The 20,740-nt window shown below is 43.0% G+C and overlaps 1 protein-coding gene across 1 annotated transcript in view; it reads left to right on the top strand.

Annotated features, from left to right (window-relative positions):
• The window catches only part of EPHA10 (EPH receptor A10), a 762,516-nt gene that overhangs the window by 531,349 nt on the left and 210,427 nt on the right, over positions 1 to 20,740 (top strand). Inside the window, exon 6 of the mRNA XM_040424435.1 lies at positions 8,319 to 8,484. Within this exon, the coding sequence (XP_040280369.1) occupies positions 8,319 to 8,484 (166 nt within the window). The remainder of the gene's footprint in view (positions 1 to 8,318; positions 8,485 to 20,740) is intronic.

Here is a 20,740-nt window from a genome sequence, read left to right as displayed (position 1 = left end):
TATCCAAGAGTTTCTTTTTGTTAAGGCCAAAGGTGGGTGCACAATTAATACCCCATTTATGAGACAAGATGAGTAATTTGGTTCTCAGGCAGCTTTAGCGGACGACTTTTGGCAGTTATGCATTCTATGTATTTTACAAATCCAATATGGAAAAATAAACCTTAATCAGTAAAAAGAGTAGAAGCACCCCTGGTTAGGACACTATAAGAGTTAAAAAGAGATGTGTCTAAACCAACAGATGCAGTTAAAATAGAATGTTACTGTACAATGACATTACTATGCCCCTTCCTATACCTTTGTTTCATATGTGAGGTGATTAATTTAAAGATTCAGTGGATAATCATGCATATTTTATATTAGTCCCTCAATGACACATTAACATATGCCCGTCTTGTTTGCAGAATAAGACACATTTGCTCCAAATTCAGTTGATAAAATCATATCTGAAATAGACCTGAGAGATTAAGAGAGGATTACGATATCACAATAACCTTATGAGTCTTGGACTTTGCAGGTGGACAGAGTTCAAGTTGAACATAGGATTAGATGAAAGCCTTAGTAAAGCTGTTGACAAACCATAAAATACATTTAAAAAAATTGCCCTGTAAAACCTGCTTTTACACTTTTGATAGAGAACCTTTACTACTGCATGCTCTGTAGATAAACTGTATATACCTTTACATTAAATGGTGTTGTTGAATTGTATATATAAGTGCAGAAGAAAGAGCTCAGCACCACAGCGTTACTTGTGGTTTCAGCTTCAAACTATTAAAACCAGAATATTCCCAGACTAGCACAGTATGGTATGATGCAGCGAAATGATATACTTGTCAAATTTCAGCTTACATAAAACATGAATTTGAAGCAATTTACATTATGATTATATTTTATTTATAAAGCACTGGCATATATTACTTAGAGCTCCACTTGCTTTTATAGCCCATTCTGCAAATTAGTATTACAAGCTCAATAGTTATCTTTATTCATGTCAAGTGTGATGTACAAGATAAATTCCTTCATAATCTATATAAAACAATAATAGCACACCACAGTCTTCCACTGGTATATAGTGACACCGGGTAAATACTGTATAAATTGCTGCATCTGAATTGTTAGATACTCTAGAGAATTTACATACAGAAGTAATTTGGCGCAAACATTTAAATAGTATTTGCCTTGGGGATGTCTAATAATATGTGTCGGTGGCCCAATTCCAACTCACCTTTGCACAAACTCTACTCTTATGCAGCACGATAGGAAAAACCTCTACAGATTGTAATTCACATGATAGACACATATAGCATAAGCAACTCCTGACAGAGTATCACAAAATATTTTATTTTTGTATTTTTTTAAGCTGGTCATCCTGTGCCACACATCTTAGGATATGTCAAGCCAAGAGAAAAAGTAGGAAAGGACAAATCTGTATTGTATTTTAATATAGAGAAAAAACATGTATATGGCATATGGACTGTAAAGAAGGAGTACAGCTGCAATAATGGGGCTGAACTATAGAACAAAGCACAGGCACACATATATGTACCACACTGTTAACATGTAAACAACAAAGAGGAAATGTCTACTTCTTTGTGTTGATAGTAGGAACCCTGCATGTTGGACTCTCATGATGAAACATTGAAGGCCTATTCAAACTGTTTTCTGTATATATAAATGTAGAGTAGTAAGAGTGTCTCTGCTGACTCCTGCAAACTGCTATAAACTCATACAATGGGCATGTTATCAGCAGAAGGGGACCATGGAACAAAAATGCACAATGTAAATGGCCAGATGCTTGTCTATCACTTACCTGTGAATAAGGAGGTACCAGGATGCACTATGGGGAAAAAGACAAAGAGGTTGAAGCAATGTAAAACTCTAAGCAATGTTCTGTTTGGAAACCTTGGATCCTGGTATTCATATGAACTTGTACCAAGTACAGCTTTTCATGGGAAGGTATTCTCTATCTCTAATACCAGTGGTCTCTTTTGGAAGGATTATGCATTTTTCTCTGTGAATACAGAAACTGTTCAAGAATAGTTAAAGGACCATAACAAAGAGTTCCAGTTGTTGACTTGGCCTCAAAGTCGCAAAATCTCAATTGTGCATGTGTGAGGTGTACTGGAAAAAGAAAACAAGTCTGATCCATGGAGGCCCATCTCAAAACTTTAAGGAATTAAAGGATATACTGTTATCATTTCCACCTTAATGGGTCAGAGTTGTTATGGCCACATGAGAGGGTCCTAAAAAATATTATTTAGTTTTAACGTTTCTGCTGATCAGTGTATATTCTATTATACACACTACTGTATTTATTAACAAAGTGACCTTTAAATGCATTGCAAAAAAACTTGACCCGAAGTGATTATAAAAGAATACCCCTAACATCATGAATAATGGGAATATGAATTAATGGCATGAGACCTATTCCTGTATAAGCTCTTGATTTTCACATCATCACTCTGCTGCTGTGCTGCTTGCCTTGTATATTACCCACCCCATAACTTGCTGCAGGAAACTGGTAATAAAGCTGTTCCTATCCAGTAACTGTATTCCTCACCAGAGCTCACAGTGTGCATTATTATGATATATTGCAACCTAGTGGAACGAGGCATTTATTCCTTATACATTTCTCCATTTTTTATAAGATAGATTCTTTTTTATCTAAATCTTGTATACAAACGGTTCATGTGCCTTTATTCTTCATATATTGTATTCACTGGAAGTTGCTTTATTACATTAAAATGCAACATACACATTTCCATAATGTTTTACATGATTTCTGAAGATCACTACCATTTATTATACTAATCTCCCACGACCGAGCATTGCCTCATGACTTCTTATTTTTCCCATAATTCCTTTCACACTGTTGTAACTGAGGCAGGCATCTTTTGACAACATCATTTGTAATGCAGGGGGTAGTGTTTTCAGCACTGCTGGAATCTGACACAACATTTGTTCCTAACTTGGATTTTTGGCATAGTAAATGGTGGCGTGTGGGTAACATTTTTGTTGCTTATTGGCACAGACAGTTTAGGTTAACAGTAACATTGAAGTAGTAAATGTCATCAGTAAATGTCATCAATAAAATATTGTCTTTCATTTTTCCTTCATTTTATATATCTGATTAGGCGAGATTGCCTATATAGAGAAAATACTGAAATGTCACATACACAAACACCCTAAAACAGAGCTGGGTGCTTCCTGCACATATTATGACTAGAGATGAGCAATGCATTTCTTTATAGTTTGTAATTCATCTTTTTATCCAGCCTTAAAGGGAATAGCTCATAAATGCAAGTTTGCTGGGCATCCAACCAATTGCAAGCCGAATGATTCTAAGTTTTAGAGCTCCCCGTTTCAGTGTAGCGGCAGAGCACGCACATGTGGGTCCACTACTGTATTAACTTCTACAGGGGTGACTGAATGCTGTATACATACATCCTGTAGAAGTTAATTTAGTGATGGGCTGATATAGGTGCTCCATTCAGAAAAAGGACGTGGACCCTCCGCTCTCAGAATTGTTGGGGGTCCCAGTGATCAGACCCATAGCTAGCCAACATTTATCACTTATCCTGTGTATAGAGGATGAACAATTTTTGTAGGGCAAACCCCTTTCAAGAGCTTGAGTCTGGCAATCACTCTAAAGTCTGATTCAAATCAGATGATCAATTCTCTCAAATTGGACCCTATTCCATATTTACAGAAATTTGTTCATATCTAGTTGTAGTAAAAAAAAGAATAACATTCAAGTGCATCTCCATTAAATATGAAATGTACAGTATGTAGACTACTCTTTTTTTTATATATTTTTGACTAGAAACTTGAATTTGCACACTGACATTTGCATCCTTCTAGATTTTTAAGTAGATCACAGAAGGAACAATTTAATTATCCTGCATAACCAGCATGTAAAACGTCAACATGTTGAGTCCAATATAGTTAAATGAAATCTCTGAACAAACTAAAAAAAAGTATAATACAATGGAATCATTCCAGAAAATTCCTTCTTTGAGAAGACCTTCCCTTTATTCAGTCCCCAGGTTTTGAGACCGATTTTTAGTCCTATCATATCCCATGGTCTTGTAGAGGAAAAGCCCTCTAAGACAGTAAACAATTTTTCAAAGAGGTTTCACTGTTATAAGCAAAGTTTGCAATAGCTTCTCCCACTCTACCAGAATTGATCAACTGATCAGTTGATCAATAGTTCAACTGATCAATAGTTCAAAGAATACTTAAATGTGCTATAAAACCTTTAAAAACTGATGGCCTAGCTTTAGGATAGGACATGAATAGTACAATATATTGGTGCGGGTACAGCTACGGTATCAGCATCCTTGTAGATCAGCTATTTGAATGGGTTCAGGCAAGTAGGACAAAGCTGCAATACCCAGCGGCCACTTCAATGTGCTGATTGGAGTTGGACTCCTAGATATATGGTGTTCTGAGTATGAATTCATGTAAGAAACCTTTGTACGAACTGCATCCTCCATGTATGAAGATGGACCCATGTAAGCAATAAAGAGATTGCTGCATTAGCACTAGTGCAGTAGCCCTGCTCACCTGCTCATATAATGTTTATTTCATTGTACTTGTGCAATTAGAGGAGGTGATGAAACTAATAGCCAATAACACAAACAACATTTATAATGCATTACTGCATAGTGGGTAAAGTACAGAACATCTAGCCAGGATTTTACCTGAACTAAGGGTTCAAACTATAAGTTGCAGCATAGACAGATATGGTGGCTGAAGCAATCAGAGTCATTTGCACAGGTCTGATGCAGGGCAGAAGACAAGAAGTGTGTGGTTGCCGAGATTACAAGCAATCTCATACCTCTTTTGGTTTTATCAGTTCTCACTTGGGAGAGGTCCCATCCTGCCTCTTCCAGGGTCACCAAATAAATTACAATCCAAACAAGAAAGATGTCACATCTTGTTGGCCGTGAGATGCTATTAATTATGGATGCTGCTTTTGAACAGATTACAAATCAGCTCAGATAACCAAAGCAGCTAAAGAAAAATAGGCAACAGAACTATGGATTTCTTCTGCAACTGTACCTTTAGAAGGCTTTTATTTTCCTCTCACTTGCTATGAAGCCTTGGTAGATAATCCAGTGATCCAGCTTCCTGTGCGCCTGCATTATTCAGAATAAATGCTGCTGTCCTTCAGACATTATTGTAACACATTTATTGTCTGCGCAGGCAAGGAAGCATTCAGTATTCATGTGAAAAGCTGACTTTTATATTGTCCTGAGGAATAACTTAATCCTCTCTCAGTTAATCTTGAAAGCTAGAGCTAAAAGTGAATTAAAGCAGCGGTACGCTTACAATTGAAAGACATTTTAAGGGAATATACACAATAACATACACACTCATATTTAATTATGGCCACTGATTTCCTGAGTTAGGTATCCATTGAAATCTTATCCCGGTTCTTCTCATTTGTGACAACACTCTTGCTTTTTTAACCCCTTTACAACTGGCAATACATGCTATTTTGGTGGTGCTATATAAATAAATAGCTGCTGCACAAAGAATGGTCCAAGGGCAGATCGGATGCCTAGACAACCCAGCACCTGGTAGATAAGCAGTTTTATTTAATCATTTATTCTCTTTTCATGCCTGTATATACTCAACGAGAGCTGTGTATACATGATAACATTTTTAAAAATCAAAAATTTCAATAAAACGTTTAAGACAAAAACATGATAAAAACAATAGGTCAATTTCTGATGACACATTCCCTTGGGGTCAAAATAGAGGATAAATTGGTTGTGGAAAAAATAATGCTCCCAAAAGTCTTTTCTATCCATCTAGAACAAACTTAAAAAAAAAATATAAATAATAAAATAACAATATAATTAAAATGATGATAAACAAAAACTATAAAAAAAAACAAAGGCCCAATGAAATTCCGTTAGTCAGGCTTTGTTATATAGCAAAATACATATTGGACACAAATACAACTTTATTTTAAGGAGCCTTAATGTAATTTAAAAAAAAAGTTTTATTTTTGTAAACACTAAAAAGCCCTAATAAAACAAAACCCTATCCATCACTAAAATATGTAAAAAAATCTAACAACAGCATAAAAAATTGTAAAAAAAGAAAATGAAAAGACAAGCTATTATTGATTTAACCAGCGCTCACATTGTATACTTAAAGAGTCCCCGATACTACAATGCCAAAGAATATTCTTGCAACACAAATAGTAGAAGGCAAGAAGATGAATGCATTCTGTGGTTTTACTCCTGCTAGTAATGAGTAGGACACCCAATTAAACTGTACTTTCCTATGAGGATAGCTGATAAAAACGAATATTAAAAAATCTTGAAAAATGTTTCCCATCTATCCTAACAGTAGACTCTATGACAAAGAGTAAGTTATTAATTACCTGTTTCTTTTAACTATGTGATAATTTAATTAAAATTATGCATTCCCGGACTTTGGCAGGAGATCAACTAGTAAATGAGAAAGTGAGGGGAGAGTGCTTTACTGCACTGTATTAAAGGACTAAATGACTCTCAAGGCTCCATTTCCTATGCTTTACACGCCATGATCTGACACTGCAGAATACCTGGCTGATTATTACTTTGGAGTATTTATCTGCCGTGATGATCTCTGTGCATGATCAAGCATACTAAGTGTAGCAGTACATCCTTAATTATTTGGATGACAATTTGGTCGCCAGCTGGTAGTGCAGAGGGTCATTTGTAAAAGTTGTATTCTTTCAAAATTATGATAAACTAAACAAACTTTATTAACAGACACATAAGATGAAGACACTAAAGCCTCCATAATTTTACTATTCCAATTATGTGTGAAGACTTCTACATTATAGGTGGCATACTCATTGACACAATAGTAATGCTTGATTCTGAAGACCTGCCTTGTGTGATCTATGGCAGTGCTCCTACATATTTTCTTTGCAAATTAACGATAAAGCAAATGAACTCATCAGTGCAATATAAAGTTCAGATTTTTCATTAGTTGAAGCCAATCTGGTGATCAGTTTCAATTTCAAATGAATGATTAGACCATTACCTTCAAACAATATGAATTAAAGTACAGGTGCATGCTACCACAGCTGTAATGCAAAAGCAAACATACACTATATGCAGCAGTACACTGCTCCATGCCCAAAGAAACATGCAAACACTGGCAACATGGATAAATCTAAACTATATGAAAATTAGAAGCTCTTTGAGCACATTTTTTATCACAACTGTTTTGGTCCCATCTACCAGCGACAGGGAGCTCATATATTTTTTGTTGTAAAGGGGCCCTATGCTGCCTATACCCCCCCCCGCTTGGAACCCTATTGATCAAAAATGGGGAAAAAAAACAGACCACATTGCTCACATTGTACTAATATTGATAGTCCATACTATTGACACAGTGGCACACTTGTTCCTGATTTTTAGGTACTGCAGCACAGCATATCCCAATTTACATCAATATTGGTGCCCTATACGCATGCCCTATGGATCAGTGACGGACGCAGGGGTCATATGTCCACTGACCAGGTTATTTTTTTATTTATTAAGAGAGAGGACCATAATAAGCTATAGGACTTTAATAAAAATACACTACAAAAGTAACTGAATATGCCTTTCAAGGTGGGGATAGGGGTTTGGGGATTTCAGAACAGAACATTTAAAGCCATTTATCTTATCCTCACCGTCTGTACTTGGCATCCTCAGTCACAAATATCGTTAGTATCCATCATACTTATTCATCACACTTCACAAGTCCTCTACAATGGCCACCCCATTTTCTGAGTGAGGAGCAGAACTATCTTAATAGCTATACTCAGATTTGTCTCAGATTTGTAAGAACTGATATGCTGCACTGTGCAAGCAGGTTTATCAATTCTGATCCATGTTAGGCAGATTAATGTACTTCTCTTAAGTCTTCCATGTTTTGGTGCATTTCATTTCATTATAACTGATAAGAGCAATACATAGTCACCTTGCATTTCATTTCGTTCTTACCCGAGGAAAAGAGATCGGTCCCATCTTGTACTCAAAACACCAAGCATATAACTTGAAAATCATTTGCTTTCAGATAACAGATTTCTTCCATCATGTAATAAAAGGGATTTGTCTATTAAAGGAATGAGTTTGGCCTGCAGCTATTGAAGAGAGCTCGAGTCTCAGCACTGTGTTACATGCATCTTGCTCAATACCTTGTATTACACATGAACATTTAGAGACTGACCAGGCAGAACTGTAAGAATCATAAGCCCAGAAGCAACTGTAGATCCACCACTTTTTAGGATATTTTTTAACTTAACATACCTTATTTTCTCATAGGACCAAAGAGACCAAAGTTACTCCACACTGAAAACACCCTTGACAGCAGTAACTGTTCATAACCTGAAACCAGGAACTGTGTATGTCTTCCAAATTCGTGCATCATCATCTTCCCAAGATTATGGAAGCTATGGTCCAAGCATTGAAGTGGAAACACTAGGAGAATGTAAGTAATATATTACAAAGTGTTTCTTCTGTTGCCAAGATAAATAGTATTAAATTTCCAGGATATTGATAGCCTAAGGATAGTTCATAAACATTCGATTGTTGAAGGTCCAACTCTTGGCAATTCTGCCGATCAGCAGTTTACATGTGTAGAGACACTTGTGTGAGTGCAGCTGACTCTTCATTCTTTACCTTGGTATGCTCACTTGCACATTGTTTACTTAGCGGTGGAAGTGCATAATATTGCAGCCTCATTCCATTTGCTTGAATAGGATAGTACTGCAATATCCTGCAACGCTGCAGCAGAATTGATGACTTGCAGGTGGATGGACCAGCGTAAGCAATGAAGATGCCAAAGCACATAAGGCACCTTAAACAGCTCATCAGTTGGGTGCTGATTTCCACCATTCTGACATTGATGACCTAAACTGCAGGTTGGCCTTCGATATTTTGAAGGTTGACAGGTTGGATGCAGGTCCCCAAGCTTCAAGCATCTGTTAGCAATATACTGGTTAGAAGCTGTATATACAGTTTTCTAGTTTTATAACATTTTGTTTAAAAATGTCATTATATATTTTTTGTATATAGACATTGTGTTAACCATGCATTATGACCTGGAAGTTTGTCCTATCTGCTAAAACTTCAGATACTATGGGGGTCATTTATCAATCTGAAATATGCCTAATATGCGCCGCAATCTGCGACTCCTCCCCGCTCACGCCAGTTCTAAAATTGTGGGCGTGGCATGGATGGAGAAAGGTCTGGGAGGACCGTCTCATTTACCATTTTCTACGCCTGTTTTAGGCGTAGAAAAAGGTCTAAATGTAAGACAGCACAGAAGGCTACGCCTCTACATAACTTCAGCTAATCCACCGCCTGCTTAGGGCTTTATTAAGACAGGTGTCTAAAATACCGGTCTTAATAAATATGCCCCTATATGTGTATAGTTTGTAATACTTGCTCAATATCCATTTGTAATTAATATAAAACTTCAGCAAGAATGCATTTAAAACGTATGGCAATAACAAACTGTGTAATGCTTCATTTCACCTTTGATGATGCTGCAAGAGATATGAACTCTTGGGGGAATCCTAGCACTAGAAAACCAGGGGTCTTCTCTAACAAAATGACATTACTAAAAAGTAAGCCCCCCTCCGCTTTAAGGTTCCTAACACAGATGAACGTAATGTACTGTCGTGGCCAAAAGTTTTGAGAATGACACAAATATTAGTCTTCACAAAGTTTGCTGCTAAACTGCTTTTAGATCTTTGTTTCAGTTGTTTCTGTGATGTAGTGAAATATAATTACACGCACTTCATACGTTTCAAGGGCTTTTATCGACAATTACATGACATTTATGCAAAGAGTCAGTATTTGCAGTGTTGGCCCTTCTTTTTCAGGACCTCTGCAATTCGACTGGGCATGCTCTCAATCAACTTCTGGGCAAATTCCTGACTGATAGCAACCCATTCTTTCATAATCACTTCTTGGAGTTTGTCAGAATTAGTGGGGTTTTGTTTGTCAACCCGCCTCTTGAGGATTGACCACAAGTTCTCAATGGGATTAAGATCTGGGGAGTTTCCAGGCCATGGACCCAAAATGTCAACGTTTTGGTCCCCGAGCCACTTAGTTATCACTTTTGCCTTATGGCACGGTGCTCCATCGTGCTGGAAAATGCATTGTTCTTCACCAAACTGTTGTTGGATTGTTGGAAGAAGTTGCTGTTGGAGGGTGTTTTGGTACCATTCATTATTCATGGCTGTGTTTTTGGGCAAAATTGTGAGTAAGCCCACTCCCTTGGATGAGAAGCAACCCCACACATGAATGGTCTCAGGATGCTTTACTGTTGTCATGACACAGGACTGATGGTAGCGCTCACCTTTTCTTCTCCGGACAAGCCTTTTTCCAGATGCCCCAAACAATCGGAAAGAGGCTTCATCGTAGAATATGACTTTGCCCCAGTCCTCAGCAGTCCATTCACCATATTTTCTGCAGAAGATCAATCTGTCCCTGATGTTTTTTTTGGAGAGAAGTGGCTTCTTTGCTGCCCTTCTTGACACCAGACCATCTTCCAAAAGTCTTCGCCTCACTGTGCGTGCAGATGCTCTCACACCTGCCTGCTGCCATTCCTGAGCAAGCTCTGCACTGGTGGCACTCCGATCCCGCAGCTGAATCCTCTTTAGGAGACGATCCTGGCACTTGCTGGACTTTCTTGGACGCCCTGAAGCCTTCTTAACAAGAATTGAACCTCTTTCCTTGAAGTTCTTGATGATCCTATAAATTGTTGATTGAGGTGCAATCTTAGTAGCCACAATATCCTTGCCTGTGAAGCCATTTTTATGCAACGCAATGATGGCTGCACGCGTTTCTTTGCAGGTCACCATGGTTAACAATGGAAGAACAATGATTTCAAGCATCACCCTCCTTTTAACATGTCAAGTCTGCCATTTTAACCCAATCAGCCTGACATAATGATCTCCAGCCTTGTGCTCGTCAACATTCTCACCTGAGTTAACAAGTCGATTACTGAAATGATCTCAGCAGGTCCTTTAATGACAGCAATGAAATGCAGTGGAAAGTTTTTTTTGGGATTAAGTTCATTTTCATGGCAAAGAAGGACTATGCAATTCATCTGATCACTCTTCATAACATTCTGGAGTATGTGCAAATTGCTATTATAAAAACTTAAGCAGCAACTTTTCCAATTTCCAATATTTATGTAATTCTCAAAACTTTTGGCCACGACTGTACTTCAGCTTACTTACTAGCATAACCCAAAATTTTTTTCAATGTTATACCTCAATACCACCATGCTGTGTGGTAAATAGTTTATTTCTTTACTAAGGCAATTGTTCCAAGGTATGGGGTTGTCCACCCATAAATACATCTCAGTCTATAGTAAAGTTATGTGAAGTAATTGCGAACTGGGCAATTCTTCAAGCCCACAATCTATTTATAAATTTTATTTATTTAACTTTTCTAGATAGCAACAAATATATTTCATAGTGCTTAAAGAGGATTTCTGAGATTTTTTTTACTGATGACTAGTGTTGAGCGAGCATGCTCGGCCCAATACCGGTACAGCTCGTGCATCGCTATGCTCGGCACATGGTGATACTCGACCGAGTACCGCATGTGCTCGAGCGCAATTCTCGAGTCTCCTCCCTGCTCATTTTGTTGCTGCCAAGCAGCCAATAAATGTGCAGGTAAGTACTGCCCTCACTGGAATGCCAGTAGTCATTTTGGCTACTGGCATTACAGTGATTGGCTGGCCAGAAGGCATCATCGGGTGCTATATAGCACCCGATGACACGTGTTTGGCTCACTCTAAGTCTGGGAGAGCTGAGAATAGGAAGGGACAGAGAGTGTAGGGAGTGTAATTGAATTTAACTTTTTCTACAAAAACTTTTCATAGACCCAAAAGTCCTTGTAAGGACTATTGTGTGTGACAGCACCAAAAAATATGTTTGTAGCTCAACCTGCGCTAAATTGCTCAGTATTAGGGAGAGCTGTACATAGGAAGGGACAGACAGTGTAGGGAGTGTAATAGGAAGATTTTTAAGGACTATTGTCTGTGACATCAGCAATATATATTTTTAGCAAATCCTGCGCAAAATACTGTGTAATAGGCCGCTGCGGACAGTTGAATTATCCGCGCCACATCTCCTGTGTAAACTGTGCGCATCACTAACATATCAGTGACATACAGTGCACTTTTTCCGTAGACGGTTCCGCTGCGGACAGTTAAATTATCCGCGCCACATCTCCTGCTTAAAGTGTGAGTATCTCTAAAATATCAGGAAAAAGTGTATTTTGCCCAAAAAGGGTGTTTTTTAAAACCCAGAAAATTATTGCAGTATTTCAAGCTTAAATTGCACACTGACAAAAAGAGATGCTGCATCTGTCAGTGTGAAATACACGCGTTAGATACTGCTGTTATCTTCTATTATTAAATAAAACACCCATTTTGGGCCAAATACTAAATTTGCAGACTTTGCTGCATCTGTCAGTGTGAAATACACGCATTAGATACTGCTGTTATCTTCTCTTATAAAAAATAAATAAAAACTTTGGGCCAAATACTAAATTTGCAGCCTTTGCTGCATCTGTCAGTGTGAAATGCACATGTTAGATACTGCATTTATCTTCTGTTATTAAAAAAACACCCATTTTGGGCAAGATGCTAAATTTGCAGAGAATGAGGAGAGCGTCGAACAAGGGACATGGCCCCGGTCGTGGTGCTGCTGGTGGAGCTCCTGTTGCAGGGAGAGGACGTGGTCGATCTGTGCCAGATACAAGCATAAGTGAAACACCTTCCTCAGGTGCGAGTAGGCGACAGAACCTTCAGCGGTATTTGGTCGGGCCTAATGCGGCTCTACGAATGGTGAGGCCAGAAGAAATACAGGCGATAGTAGATTGGGTTGCTGAAAGCGCCTCCAGTTCCTTCACATTGTCTCTCACCTAGTCTCCTACTAAAAGATCAGAGTTAGCACCTGCAGCCGATGTCCATCAGTCTTTCACCTCACCCCCTTGCAAATCAGCCAAGCAGTCTGAGCCCCAAGTCAGTCTCTTCTGCTTTTTGATGACTCTGCTAGCAGAGTTTCCCAGGGCCATCCACATAGCCCTGCCCCAGAAGTGGAAGAGATTGAGTGCACCGATGCCCAACCACTTATGTTTCAAGATGAGTACATAGGAGGACCACTGCAGCACGTCTCGGATGATGAGGAAACAGGTGCCAACTGCTGTGGCTTTCTGCAGTGTGCAGACCGACAAGGAGGGCGGGGTGAAGACTGGGTGGAAGATGATGTGGAGGACGATGAGGTCCTCAACCCCACATTGAATCAAGGTCATGCGAGTGACCTGAGTAGTTTGGAGGAAGAGGCGGTGGTCGCACAGAGCCACCAACACAGCAGAAGAGGGAGCAGGGTGAAAAAGCGGAGCGGCCATCCCCTAGACAGTACGCCTGCTACTGCCCAACACAGCAAGGGACCGAGCACACTAAAGCCAGCTGCAAGGAGTTCCCTGGTGTAACAGAACTATGCCGCATGTCTGGACTGTTAATAGGACCGAACTCGGTCAGCGGTGTATTCTAAAGAATCTATGGAACTGTTTTGGGCAGGAAATTGTGCTTGCGGTCGGTCATAAAGGACTTCACTTAACTTTTGATCCGCTGGAGGGATTTGTGTGATTTTTGGGAGTGTTTATGTTTGATGTATGCGGAGTTTAAATATGTATCCAACGAGCAAGTGCTGAATGGAGTCTCAATACGCCCGGCTGAAAAGACCCACACTAAAGGATTTATTGGAGAGTCGTGGTAGGAGTGCCAGTAACAAACCACGGAGGGAGCTGATCGCTGACCTGCTGGAGCTGGACGGAATGGATAGATCCATGGAAGGAACGGAGCCCCTTGCACCTGCCAGCGAGGACGATGTAATTACTGGTATCGTACAGCGGAGGTTATCCTTGTATCCAGAAACGTCCGTGGAACTACTAAACCAACTGTTTCGGGAAGCAAGGGAAGAGATACGAACTAAGAGGGGACAAGAACTGGTAAGAGCTAGGCAGCTCATTACACATGCAGTGCCTACTCCCACACCCCCTGCTACGGGAAAGAAAATACCATTCACTGCATTTAAAACTTTTGTAGAAAGTGAGGAGGAAATAGATGGATATTTGGCGGACTTTGAGAGACAGTGCTCACTACACCAGGTACCACCAGACCAATGGGTCACTATTTTGTCGGGGAAATTGTCGGGCAAAGCCAATGAAGCCTTTCGGGCTCTTGCTCCAGAGGATATTTTGCAATACCAGCAAGTTAAAAAGGCGCTGCTAACCCGATATGCCGTAACCCCAGAAGCCTACCGCCGTCGCTTCCGAGAGTCCAAAAAGAAGGCTGTGGACTCCCACATGGAGTGGGCAAACAGGATACAAAGGGTGGCGTCACATTGGGTGCGAGGGTCCAAAGCCAACACCGGAGAGGAAGTGTTACAGTTGTTCTTGATGGAACATTTCTTCCAAGATCTGGCTGCGGAAATACAGGACTGGGTGAGAGATCGCCGCCCTGCCAACTTAACTGAGGCAGCACGTCTAGCAGATGAATACGCGGAAACAAGGAAGGTGAGCCAAGGTACCACACGACCAGCACCTAGAACAGAGACAAGCACCCCAACCTACGCTGCACGCACCGAATTTCGGGCTCCAGTACCCCCAGGACCGCCACGCCCCCAGGGGTCTAACAACCAGCCCCGGGAACCTTACAAAGTGACATGTCATCGCTGCAGCAACCCAGGACATATTGCCCGTTATTGCCCTCTGGGATCAACCAATAATAACTGGAGGCGCACAACCCCTAACAACGGGACCCCGCCAGCACGGCCCTCGGGTGCTCACTGCCTGGAAATTGAAGGGAGCCCTGAGGAGTGTTTGGGAATCTTGTATGAGGCCAACCCCATACAAGCTGCCTCCCCAGATAATCGCCAGCATCACCGCCAGGAGGTGCGAGTGAATGGACAGATAGCACAAGGCCTACGGGACACTGGTGCTACCATCACTTTGGTACAGAAACATCTGATAAAACCAGAACATGTATCTAATCGTACCGTTGCTGTTCGTGTCGCAGGGGGGGGCTGTTTTTCGCTTACCCACCGCCCGGATCCACTTGGATTGGGGAGTCGGGTCGGGAAAGACCACAGTGGGCATCATGGACAATTTGCCTGCGGAGGTCGTGTTGGGCAACGACATTGGCCCTCTAGCCTCAGCTTTTTTACCCACGACTGCTGCTGCTTGCCCCGTGACCACCCGCTCACAGGCCCGTACAGAGGACGATCCTACAACAGGTCGGGAGACCCAGGTAAGCCACCAGCAGCCACTTAGCACCAACACCCCAGAGAGACCCATAGCTTGGGACACCCCAGAAGAGTTTGGGAGGGAAACTAGACAGGACCCTACCCTCCAAAGGTACCGAGTATTAGCCGACAGTAGAGGGGATGAGCGGGAACGTTTTATATGGGAGGGCGACAGGTTGTATAGACTGACCGAAGGCAGAAAGAGAGGCTGTGTCCCTTCGCAGAAGCGCCAACTGGTAGTGCCCAGAAAGTACCGGTTGGAACTTCTCCGAATTGGCCATGACATTCCGTTGGCAGGGCATCTAGGGGGTAACCGCACCACCCACAGGATCACCCAGACCTTCTTTTGGCCGGGGGTCTCGAGGGATGTGCGACGTTACTGCAGCACTTGTGACGTATGCCAACGGGTAGGAAAGAGAGGGGATCATCCTAAAGCTCGACTGTCACCTATGCCCGTGATCGAGGAGCCATTTAGCAGGGTGGCAGTCGACCTAGTGGGACCCCTACCTAACCCCAGCCCCTCGGGCAAAAAGTACATTCTGACCGTAGTGGACTATGCTACCCGCTACCCAGAAGCCGTCGCTCTGACGAATATCCAGGCTGACACTGTCGCGAGTGCCTTAGTCGGGATATTCACCAGAGTGGGATTCCCTCAGGAAATCCTATCTGACCGAGGAACCCAGTTCACTGCAGACCTAACTCAGCAGCTATGGAAAGTCTGCGGTGTCAAAACCCTGCTTAGTTCACCGTACCAACCCCAAACTAACGGCCTCTGTGAACGCTTTAATGGTACCCTAAAGCAATTGCTGCGGACCTTTACGGCGGAATACAGAGACTGGGAGCGATTCTTGCCACACCTCTTGTTCGCATATCGAGAGGTGCCGCACGAATCCACAGGGTTCTCCCCCTTCGAGTTGCTCTACGGACGGCGGGTACAAGGCCCCCTCGACCTCGTCCGGGAGCACTGGGAGGGAGAGATAGAACATGAGGGGGTCCCTATCGTACCTTATGTGCTGGAGATGCGGGACCGCATGGGGCACCTAGCCAGGATGACCCGAGAACACCCCCAGGCGGCACAGGGCCGTCAGAAACAGTGGTACGATCGGGGCGCTAGACTGAGAACGTTCCAGGTAGGGCAGAAAGTCCTAGTACTTAGACCAGTTAAAGGGAACAAACTACAGACCTCCTGGCAAGGCCCTTACAAGGTGGTGGCCCAGGTCTGTGACACCACCTATGTGATTGCCAGTAGCAAGGACGAAAGGATACAGATGTCCTTTCATATAAACTTATTAAAAGAGTACCAGGAAAGACCCGAAGATATAGCAGCCATATGTATCCCGGCCACTGAAGATCCTGACAGCCTCCCCATCCCAGATCTGTTAGCCAAATCCGAGCCTAAAACTCTGCTTAATACAGTACAGCTAGGGGAGCGATTAACTCCCATAGAAAGGGAGCAACTCCAACTATTGCTAGCCGAGAAAAGAGTGACGTTTTCCCAGGAGCCCGGTTACACCCCCTTAGCGACACATTATGTCGAAACCCCAAGACAAAACCCTCTCCGACAGACTCCCTATAGAATCCCCGAAGCCGTAAAAGAAGAGATGAGAAAGGAGATTCAGGAGATGTTAAAACTAGGAGTTATAGAGCCATCCGACAGCCCCTGGGCATCCCCAGTCGTTCTAGTCCCCAAAAAAAGACAGAACGACCCGGTTCTGTGTCGATTATCGACGCCCCGAGTGGACGAACTATTAGATCGTATTGCCAGGGGACGCTATCTGACCACCATCGATCTGTGCAAAGGGTACTGGCAGATTCCCCTGGCCAAGGATGCTATCCCTAAGTCGGCGTTTGTCACCCCGTTTGGCTTGTACCAGTTTAAGGTCATGCCCTTCGGGATGAAAAACGCTCCAGCTACCTTTCAGCGCTTAGTGGATCGCCTCCTTGATGGCTTCCAGGATTTCGCTTGCGCATACCTGGATGACATTGCGATCTATAGTGAGACTTGGGGGGAGCACCTGGGACACGTAGAGACTGTGCTAGATCAGATTAGGGCCGCCGGCCTCACCCTGAAACCAGAGTAATGTAATTTCGGTATGGCTGAGGTCCAGTACCTGGGACACAGAGTGGGGTGTGGGAAACAACGACCAGAACCCGCTAAGGTAGAGGCCGTAGCCAATTTGCCCACACCCCACACTAAAACTCAAGTGTTAGCATTCTTAGGGACAGCGGGGTACTACAGGAAATTTGTCCCTGACTACAGTGCCATCGCCAAACCCCTGACAGATTTAACAAAGAAGAATTTGCCTAGGGTAGTCCTGTGGTCTCCCGCCTGTGAAGCGGCGTTCCAAACCCTGAAACAAGCCTTGATCAACGCACCCGTTTAGTCTGCCCCCGTCCCTAACAAAGATTTGTCGTCCACACAGATGCGTCCATGTACGGACTGGGGGCAGTGCTAAGCCAGGTCGGAGAAGATGGGGGGGAACACCCTGTCGCATACCTGAGTAGAAAGCTATTACCCAGGGAAGTGAGCTATGCGGCAGTGGAAAAAGAATGTCTAGCCCTGGTCTGGGCTCTATAGAAGTTCACACCGTAACTTTACGGTCAGGAATTCACCCTGATCACAGACCACAACCCCCTGGTATGGCTGAACCGAGTGGCTGGGGACAATGGACGATTGCTGAGATGGAGCTTGGCCCTACAACCGTATAACTTTTCCATTCAATATCGCCCTAGCCGGTTCAATGGGAATGCAGACGGACTGTCCAGACAAACTGAACTTTTACCTTAACAGCAGACTGGACAGCCCCAAGTTGACCCGAAAAGGATCAATCCGGGTCTGCCGGAGTGTAACAGGTTCCTTAAAAATCACCCCAATATGTCAGAGCTGCTGCAGAAAGTGCGGGCTGTCTGTGTGCGCTTTCAGCATTCTCACCCTGCTGCTGCTCACCTGTCAGTGCTGCAGTGTAAGTTTGGCCTTCCCGCTCACCACCTCATATGCAACGTGCCCACAAGGTGGAACTCCACCTTGCACATGCTGGCCAGACTGTGCGAGCAGCAGCAGTTGATAGTAGAGTTTCAGCTGCAGCACGCACGGGTGAGTCACTCTGCGGAACAGCACCACTTCACCACTAATGACTGGGCCTCCATGCGAGACCTGTGTTCCTTGTTGCGCTGTTTCGAGTACTCCACCAACATGGCCAGTGCCGATAACGCCGTTCTCAGCGTTACTATCCCACTTCTATGCCTCCTTGAAAAAACGCTGCTGGCGATGATGGAAGAGGATGTGGCACAGGAGGAGGAACAGGGATCATTTCATAGGGTTTCCTGCCAGTCATTCACAAGTGGCTCCGAGGGTGGGTTCCTGCACCCACAAACGCCAGGTACACAATTGTCCAGCCAGGGCACAGTTCTGGAGGATGATAAAGTGGTGGATGAGGAGATGGAGGAGGAGGAACCGTGTTTACTGCAGGGTGGCACCCAAACCAGCTCATTGTCATCACTGGTACGTGGCTGGGGGGATACAGAGGACACAGACAATACACCTCCCACAGAGGACAGCTTTTCGTTGCCTCTGGGCAGCCTGGCACACATGAGCGATTACATGCTGCAGTGTCTCCGCAATGACCGCCGAGTTGCCCACATTCTAACTTGTGCTGATTACTAGGTGGCCACGCTGCTGGATCCCCATTACAAGGACAACGTATCATCCTTAATTCCGTCACTGGAGCGTGATCATAAGATGCTCGAGTACAAGCGCACGCTGGTAGACTCGCTGCTGGTGGCATTCCCACCTGACAGCTGGGGCACATTTGAAGCACAAGGCGAATGCAGATGATGAGGAAGAGGTCGCCAACGCAGCTGGGGCACCACCAGCACCTTAGAAGGCAGGGTTAGCATGGACAAAATGTGGAAAAGCTTTGTCAGCACGACACAACAGCCAGCAGCACCAGCTGATATGGAACATCTTAGCAGGAGGCAACATTTCAGCAACATGGTGGAGCAGTATGTGTGCACACGCCTACATGTCCTGAATGCCCCCTTCAAATTCTGGGTCTCCAAGTTGGGCACATGGACTGAGCTTGCCCTTTTCGCCTTAGAGGTGCTAGCCTGCTAGTGTATTATCTGAACGTGTGTTTAGCACGGCAGGGGGTGTTATCACAGACAAGCGCAGCCGCCTGTCCACAGCCAATGTGGACAAGCTCACGTTCATTAAAATGAACCAGGCATGGATCCCACAGGACTTGTCCGTACCTTGTGCAGAATAGACATGTATACCGGCCTTACCCAGCCATTGTTATACTACAGCGCAATTGCTCATTGTTGTATTTTTGACATTTCCCACTCTTTTGTTGTGCACCCTAATAAAAAAATAAAAAAAATAAAAATGAAAACCAAAAACCAGTGTTGGCTACCTCGTCCTTCTCCACCGCCGCTTCCATCTACACCGCTACGTCCACCGCCTCCTCAACCTCCTACTCCACACCAATTTTTGGCTGTGATATACCCCTGCTCTACCTAGTAGACAGGTAAACAAATTTCACTAATTTGTCTGTTATACTTTTGGTTGACATTCACCAATTTTTGGCTGTGATATACCCCTGCTCTACCTAGTTGACAGCTTAATAAATTTCACAAATTTTTCTGTTACATTGTCGGGTGACATTCACCAATTTTTGGATGTGATATACCCCTGCTCTACCTAGTAGAAAGGTAATAAATTTCACAAATTTTTCTGTTACATTCTTGGGTGACATTTTACCATTTTTGCCATGAATAAACCCCTGCTCTGCATAGGTGACAAGGGCCGAAATTTTAAAGAATCATCTATTCCATTTTTGGGTAACATTAACCCTTTTCTGGCCATAAAAAAACCCTGCTCTGCATAGGTGACGGACTTAAATTTCTAAAATTTGTCTTTAATTTTCCCTTTCATTCGATCCTTCTGCTTTAATAACTTGTCCCACATTTCCGCTCGATCACATTGCAGCCATTGACCTCCCATGGATGTGGTCTCCCTTTCTCATGCTCCCTCTCCGGCGTGGAACCCTGATTCGCTGCTAACCGTGATAAACATGGTAGGAGCAGAAAAGAACATCGAAAGTTGATAGAGAAAAAATCCAATTGGATTGTGGAAGTCATGGGGACGTGCGATCAGGCAGAAGTTATCTAGAGTTAACAAAGTGGTAGCAGGGCCTCTCCTGTCTAACGTTTCCAAATCCAAAATACTCCAGTGACATTCCCTATAATTTTTTATTAATCATTCCAATAACAGGGCATATAAAGAGTCCTGTATTGATATTTATTATTTATTGATAACTTCTCCCACATTTCCGCTCGAAAGCATTTAATTTCAAACATTTTCCTCTCTCTTGTATGTGGTATCCCTTTGCAGCGCTCTAGCCTTTTCCAGGA

This window comes from Bufo bufo, chromosome 3 (genome assembly GCF_905171765.1).
Source record: "Bufo bufo chromosome 3, aBufBuf1.1, whole genome shotgun sequence".
NCBI lineage: Eukaryota > Metazoa > Chordata > Amphibia > Anura > Bufonidae > Bufo > Bufo bufo.
The sequence above is the reverse complement of the archived record's forward strand: the minus strand, read 5'-3'. Positions and strand labels throughout refer to the sequence as shown.